The sequence below is a fragment of the Chenopodium album genome, chromosome 23 (genome assembly GCF_948465745.1).
Source record: "Chenopodium album chromosome 23, dcCheAlbu1.1, whole genome shotgun sequence".
NCBI lineage: Eukaryota > Viridiplantae > Streptophyta > Magnoliopsida > Caryophyllales > Amaranthaceae > Chenopodium > Chenopodium album.
In genome coordinates this window covers 23,920,452-23,928,697 of record NC_137856.1, presented here as the reverse complement: position 1 = coordinate 23,928,697, position 8,246 = coordinate 23,920,452, and the positions used below count along the sequence as shown (strand labels likewise).

Below are 8,246 nucleotides of genomic sequence, written 5' to 3'. Positions count from 1 at the left end.
GGATTTCAGGTCTAGTCTCACCCTATAATTTTCCTAAAATTATGTGCAACACCTAGTGAGGTGATTACTATAGATAAAAGTTATTTTTCTAGTAATTGACTTGTCTAATACTCTAATGGATTTCATAAGATCAAATATATTAAACTATCACTTATATAAACTTGTAAAACATAGGTATAAAATTAATGTATATTTAAGTAATCAATTAAAATTTAAAACTCTTAGAAGTTAAATACACACCATTTAATCTAAGATTCTTCTAAAACACTTTTATTTAATAAAACTTGGTGGATTGCCGGATTGATTGTATGAAATGATCGATCAACAATAAGTTAGGCATGCAATAATATAATTGAAATTGGTTAGATGATTAGTTGATGACTTCGAAAAAGAAAAGAGAACCTCCATCCGTCCCTAAATTACGTTCCTCCTTTCTATTTTTGGTATTCTAAAATTACATTCTCCTTTTTATTTTTGGTAAGTTTTTTTAGTAAATCAACTCTCTTTTTTTGTTTTATATTTAATGCTTTCTCACTCACCCTTACCTAATCTCACTCATAATTGTGCCAAATTACAATGAATATGATTGGTTAAATTTATTTGATTAGGAGTATGTGATTGATCCTTTTTTTTTTTTTTTTTTTTTTTGCAAAGGATTGATGACTTGTCATGAGGAAAATCTAATCTATCTTTGTACTTGCCATTGCATTATCTAATTATTGTTATTTGTCTTATTCTTCCCTCCTTAATTCCTGTGTAAATTTTCAAAGAGGAATGAAATTTAGGGACGGATGGAGTAAAAAATAAAAGTCCAAACGAGAAAACATTGAATTTAATGAACTAAAATCATTAGTGCAAATTGCTAAAACTTGAGATCAGTCTAGCACTCGATTGAATTTCGAGTACCATGACATCATACATGACAATATTACAATTTTACAAACTCTATAATTTGTGTAGGCTACCCTACACAATACATGGATACCGATCTTGATGCACCTATCAAAAATAATACGACTCTAAGAAACCAAAAAGATTGGAGGGAGTACTCCTTAATTGTTTCTTGCCCTTTTTCCAAGTTTTCAACGAATAGGTCCTCATCAAGTCATCATCATTATGGCCTGCAATCTGTGAACGCATTAAGAAATTTAAATAAAGGGTCTAAAACAATCATTATGTACTTGTGAAAAATGTTATTATTCATATTCATTTTGAGAGAAGTTGTTATGATGTACGTAGTAGTAGAATTCAAGAATAATTTTATTTGAATGAACGGAAAAGATCATTTTATAAACTACTTGAAAATGCATAATTAAAAAGGTTAATTAATTGTTTACCTTAGCTTTGAGCACCCTACTATACTAGTTGATCTTCAAGTTGAAGTAATTAGTAGATATGATGACTTGGCTTGAAAGTTGCAATTTATGTATAGCACCCATTCAAGCATCCTTCATGCATGTTCATCAATTGCTCTGCAACCTGTAATCAACCATTTTAATTTTAATTTGACCTATTTCTTATAAGAATATATATATATATTTTTTTTTTTTATGTTAAGGAAATCTCATAAAATTAATATACCTCTTCAATGCTTCCATCTTCAATGTCTGTGTTGAAAGTAAATAACATAGTTTCATGTAGAAAATTTTCTAATTCTTCTACACTTAATGAACCTGAAATTGTAACAAATGATACCTATTAAAAGGAGAAAAACAGGGGAAAATGCATTAAAATTTCAATATATATATATATATATATATATATATTTGAAAAATGAGTAAATTATATCATTAATTAAATACTCCCTTCAATTCCTTTTGTATCTCTAGTTGTTTTATTCTCTAGTTGTTTTATTCTCAATTTGACAAGCAAAATAAAATTAATAACAATATTAAAAAATTACGAAATACATAAATTTATGTAAACTTTTACGTATTATTAGATTTATCTCGGCGTGTATTTTTTAAATATTAACTTGATAACTAATTACTCCGTGAAATTCATTGTTAAGCATATTGATGATGATAAATTACGTCAATTGAAAATTATGGGAAAACATAAATGAGACACATAAAAATAAAATAAATTGAAGAAATAATAGACAAAAATTAAATAAATACCTTTAGACTGACAAAACCAAGAGAAGATATCAAAAACAAGTTGTTGGGACTTTTGGTTAGAATCATGGCCACCCCATTCATTTTGGATGGCCATTTGCAAGCCATTCCATTTGGAGAGGACCCTCGATATCCCTTGACAAAACTTAGACATTATGACTTCAGACTCCATATATGAATATGAGGATGATATCGATGTCGGCTTGTTCTTTATCATCATACCATTTTCCCATTGCATCATCGTTTCCATTGCACGAAAGGTATACGAATATCAATACCAATATCAATATGAACGTTCTCACTTTTGCACCTACGGATCACCCTTACCCCCCACTAGAGGGAGGGGGGAATTAAGGGTGGTTGCGAGGAAACAAAAGAAAGATTAATTATCGACGAAGTTGATATAAATCATAAAAATGAAATATATTGTTGTAAACACTAGATCTTTAATTGATGGTACACGTACATGTACATAAAATTTGGTTGTTAGCTAGATTTAAGGATGTAATTTTATGGCATTAGTTGTTTGGAATGATGGAGAGTAACACACGGGTTAAAGGGAGTTTATATATATAGGTTTAAGCTTCACACATGGCCAGCTAAATAATTATAATTATTATTGTTATTATTTTTCTAGTCAATAATTACGAGTACTCCTAAATTCCTAATATATCGTGCTAACATGCCATTTTTTTGTAGTTTGATTGGATAACCTCTTATTTTTTAGTGGATGAAAGAATATTAATTGGTCCTTTCTGTCAATATGTAGCACCTGGAAGGCTGGATTGGTCTGCTTGTGGTGGATACTAGCAAAAATGATGACTGATCAAAGTAGTGAGTTGTGACATATAATAATAATATGAGTACATATTTGAAAAATGGCAACCGGCCAAGAAGCTATGTACCCTACGTCATGTGAACTTCCAGCTACGGGCATGTGAGGCCGTGAGGGGTTCACTTAAAATTATAGTGCATTCCAGTAATTCATCTGTTTTAGAAATTTACATACTAATCTCCGTTATTTTTTAGTTGCAATAAAAGGATACTCCTTTGTGAGACATTAAAATTCCTTTGTCGGCAACTAAAAATTAATGGAGGTAACACTTTAGGGGGCGTTTGGTATAAATTCCGTAAATGGAATGGAAAGGATTTATATAAGTTAAGGAAAGGGTAATAATACACGTTACCTTTGATATATGTTTAGTATCTTTATGGAATGGAAATACTACGTAAATTGAGGAGTTTATGATTGAGAAGAAAACACATTTTGTTTCCACTAGTTGGATAAGGTTTACAATTTGGGGATTTTGTTACCCTTTGAAAAAACGGTATTTGTTACTTGTAGCTTATATTAAACTAATAGAAATGGAAACACTTATTTATTTTACGTTTCCTACATAACAAATTTTCGTACCAAACACCCCCTAATTTTTCGATGTTAGAAACAATTTTCTCTTTTTTTTTTTTTTTTTTTTTTTTTTTTTTTTTTTTTTTTTTTTTTTTTTGAGAAAAGAAACAATTTTCACTTTGGTTGACTTTTAAAGGTCTGGACCCAATTTTGAAGGATCAATGGATTGAGAGAATGGACCAACGTCCAACCCCAATGGCGCAATTACATAAAAACAAGTCAAAGAGGCCCGGAAGAGTAAAGTCAATGAATTTAATACTTGTATATAGGGGTGAGCAAAAATTCCGGGTACCCGGAATTGGAACCGGTTAGGAACCGGCGGGTCCGGAACCGAGATTGGCCCGGTGGTTTCAATTTCGGGTAATAAATTAAGGACCCGGTTATAACCAATTCCAATTCCAATTCTCAACTTTTTGGAACCGGTTGGGTACCCGGTTACCCAATATATCCTAAACTAAATAAATTTTAAATAATAAAAATATGTTAAATGTATCTAATTTGAAAAATAAAAAAGTATTATTAATACCTAACATGAATACAAATAGCTTAATGTATATATAAATATAAGTACTAAACGCTAATAATGATACTAACTATAATAAAAATTATAATTTGTATTATATTTTAACAATTACATACATAAGTGGGTACCCGGTGGTTCCAATTCCAATTCCTAAATTTTAGGACCCGGTCAAACCAATTCCAATTCCGGTTCTGAATTTTAGGACCCGGTTCCAACCAATTCCAAATCCGGGTCCTAAAATTTTGACCGGGTACCCGGTTTGCTCATCCCTACTTGTATATAAGAAACCCAATCTATAGTAATATATAAAGTGAGAAGGGGTTTTGGGCGATAAATTTCACTTTCCCAAATTACCCTTCTCATTTTCTTTTTCTTTTCTTTTTTTTATTAAAAAAAACCTACCACCTTTAAAAAAAACTACCACCCATCCTTTTTTTTTAGATAATTCATACTCTATTATTAAGCTTCATGAACTCATATACATATATTTTTTTGATAACATATGGTTTATTACCTATTTTTTTTAATAATAATTTTTAAACACACAATTTATTTTATTAAAATAAGGTGGATAACATTCTGAAAAAAAAAAATAAAATCGAGCTTGATAGAGTTTTCTTTATATTGCACATGCACGCATCGCGTGTGTCTCTTAACTTGTTAGATTAAGGATCTTTTACCAAAACGGCTAGTTTAATTAAAGTATTTACCAAAACGGCTAATTATTGTAACACCCCCGATTTACTAATTAATAATAAACAAGAATTAAAGGAAAATTAACGACCTTTAAATAAAATTGCGGAAGCATACACCTAAATCGGAGGTATTACCGCCACACTCACAACCTGTTGAGTGTTAAGGCTTACAAAATCCCAATAATTACAACCCAATAAATCTAGGAGAGCTAATTTATACAACTTTACAAACTCGTTATAGCAAACTAATCGATCACTTGACCTCCTTTAGCTACGATCACGTACTTGATCAACCTGCTTAAACAATCTTGACTGCTCACCATTAAGGACAAATTCCAAAATAGATCGTTGCAGGGCCACCATAAGAAAAAGACATTGCCGCAAACACAAATAGCACAACAAACAAACACACACGTCAGCAAAAAGCTGAGTAATCATCACCAATTATCAAATATACAATGAAGTAATATAAAATTTAATAATATAATTAGCTCACTGACTATGTAGTTCGAAACTACATTCACCAAAATTTCAAACTAAATACGACACTCCACATAACTAACCTTGATAAAATCCCACCTCAAAAATAATAAGATGATACTCTGCTCAATCAACTCGTCTAACCAATAAGTGTGCCACGCTCTTTGTTTTATACCTAGCCTTGGACATGAGTAATTCAAATAACAAACCAACAAGTTTAAAAACTTGAATACTCTCAATAACCAGAAAACACCTTGAACCAGACCACATATGGGCCAATTCCCACTGTAAGGGACCATAAAAAAAATAAAAAAATAAAGATTGTACCTCATTCTTAACTCATGATTATCATCATCTTACCAACATACCAAGGACTAAGGTATATAACGCCGAGCCTCAAACCAAAAACAAAATAATCATTCTTAACCTTTTGATCTCATACTTGATCAAATAATCATTCACAAATTAATTCATAATTTCTCAACAATGGCACATGTTCCCAAATAATATAACAATTCATTCATAACTATCTCAAATCTCAACTCTTAGGGCAATAATACTAGCACCCGAAAATAATCAAATCTCAACCCAAAATAATACTCTGCATTAACAACCTTAAAACCTCGATAAAACAATACTTCCTATAGAAACAACATTAAAAACCTAGAATAACACAATCAATCAATGCGACAATTAAATCGTATAATACCACATACTTATCATATACATATAAATCATGATCATATATAATTCACAAATCATAAGATTTAAACATAACAATACGAAGTACAATTAATAATAACAATTTGTAACCAAACAAATCACAAAATTAATTGAGATCGCAATTAATAATAATAATATTACCTTTCAACGAATATTAAAACAATGAGACAATACACAGTTGATAACCGCAAGCAGATTGTGCAATTGTGCAGTGAAGGAATGGTTAGAAAATTAATTAAATCAATCATCTTGCACGCCACTCGAAACTCACGACCAATTGATAAGGGAAAAGGTAATGGTGTGCTCTTGTGAAATTGTATCAAGAATGAATAATAAAAGGGTTGATGATAATATAGTGATCTCATAATTGAAGAATAATATGAGATCGACAAACAGATTAAAGGGAATGCTAATTTCATGAAATAATGAATTAATGAGAAAGCTTAATAATAAGGGCACAAGATCTGCTTGTTCCCACGCAGAGGAACAACACGGCAAAAGGGATGAAAAAAAAAATAATGAACCAACATAACGTATATAATAGTTAAGGTTTAAAATAGTTAATATAGATTAAATAGGAGTCTGATTAAAATTAAAATAGGGTTTTAAACCTTTTCGAACTCTAAAATAAAAATATGAGATTAGCAAAATTATATAATAAATAAAAATAAACAATTTTTTAATAAACTATATTATACAAAATCATAAAATATTCGGGTATTACAATTATAAAATTTAATTCCCTAACTACCTAATTTGTTAACTTATTTTTTTTTGAAAGATCCCTAAATTTATTAACTTGGAAGGGATTTATCTATTTCTTATTTCCTTTGAACCGGTTTGGTTCACCTTTTTTTTTTTAATTTTGTTTATTTTTTGTTTTATTTTTATTTCCTTATAGATTTTTTTTAAGTTGGAAAACTTAAGCAATATACAAAACTACGAAGAACGTAAACAGTTGCAGACTCGCAAAACCCTAATTTTGATATAAAAAATAAATTAATTAATTAAAAGCCCTAATTTTTCATCTTGATCATATTAATCACAAAAATTTGGAATTTCAAGTAGTATTATTCTATCAGGACTATCGCAAATATATACGACGATAAGGGATTTTAAGGTATTGTCCATCTTTTTCATGTCTATTATACTCTTTGTTATTAATGTCGACTAATATGAATATTTTGAGTGGTTGTTAATTTTGTGTAACTTTTTTAAATATTGAGAATTGCTGCATATAAATTATGTTGATTGTTATTGTTCAAATTAATGGGATATTTTAAATTATGGCATTAGAATTTAAATAAACCCAAATTTTTTTAAAAAAAAAACCTATTTCTTTTTAAATAAAAAAAAACTTAAAGTAAACCGAACCGGTTCAAAGGAATATATAAAAATAAATAATCCTTTCAAATTAATAAATTTAGCTAGTTTAGGAATTAAATTTTATAATTAGCCGTTTTGGTAAATATTTTTGTCAAGGTAGCCATTTTGGTAAAAGATCCTTAGATTAAACAAAAAGAGGGAAAAAGCGCCAAAGAAGATATAACCAGTCACAAGAAATTGTCTCAAAAAAAAAAAATTTAAATAAAAAAAAAAAAACAGTCACAAGAAAAAATACAAACTCAAAATCAGAAAAACTGTCCCCAAATCGTTTAAAAAAAAAAAAAGAAAGAAAATTGTCCCCAAAAAACTCTATAAAAGCACAAGTGCACAACCAACCAGCAAAATTCGGCATCATCACACATTATATGATTATATCAAATACTTGCATTTCCAATTTAATTTCGATTTCTTAGTTCTCAATTCCTAGCACTTTAGGCGTACCCTAGATTTAGTTTGTGAAAGCATGCATCAGTATGCTTTGGTCCTATTGAAGTTGTTTGTAATTTCTGATTGGGATTAATCATAGAATTATTCTTTCCTCCTCGGGTTTAATTTAATCGTTAGCCTGTTTGTTTAATCATTTATTGTTGATTTTAAAATTCTTGTTGTCTAAGTTATCATTAATAAATTAATTACATACTGGTACACTAGTAAGGCCTCGAACTCAAAAGTGATTAGTTTTTAATGACATACCCCTAAGGTACTATTGCCCTTCTTTTTTGCAGGATTGTCAAGTAGATCACTAATTATGTAGACAGACAAATCAAATTCAAGCAATTACTAAGTAAGTAACCATACAAAATATTGAGAATTAAAAACTAGCTAATTAACTAAATAACAAAATTCAATCTGAATAATAAGATAATCAAATTATAAAACATATAAGATCAAGTAGCATCACCAGAAATGAACAA

General features: G+C 29.4%; 1 protein-coding gene across 1 annotated transcript; it reads right to left on the bottom strand.

Annotated features, from left to right (window-relative positions):
* Positions 1-858: 858 nt before the first annotated feature.
* LOC145609625 (uncharacterized) lies at positions 859-2,646 on the bottom strand. Its single transcript, XM_081665071.1, has 4 exons — positions 2,121-2,646; positions 1,582-1,673; positions 1,338-1,479; positions 859-1,128 (listed from the first exon to the last, which is right to left on the bottom strand). The coding sequence occupies exons 1-3, from the start codon at positions 2,365-2,367 to the stop codon at positions 1,423-1,425; spliced, it is 396 nt and encodes a 131-aa protein (XP_081521197.1). The 5' UTR covers positions 2,368-2,646; the 3' UTR covers positions 859-1,128; positions 1,338-1,422.
* Positions 2,647-8,246: the final 5,600 nt, after the last annotated feature.

Bases quoted from the DNA above. Each gene is read 5' to 3' on its own strand.
- LOC145609625 (XM_081665071.1), bottom strand. From the start codon at position 2,367: ATGGAAACGATGATGCAATGGGAAAATGGTATGATGATAAAGAACAAG. The intron at 1,674-2,120 runs GTATTTATTTAA...TTACAATTTCAG, and splicing joins TTGGTTTTGTCAGTCTAAAG to GTTCATTAAGTGTAGAAGAA. The intron at 1,480-1,581 runs GTATATTAATTT...GGTTGATTACAG, and splicing joins AAGATGGAAGCATTGAAGAG to GTTGCAGAGCAATTGATGAA.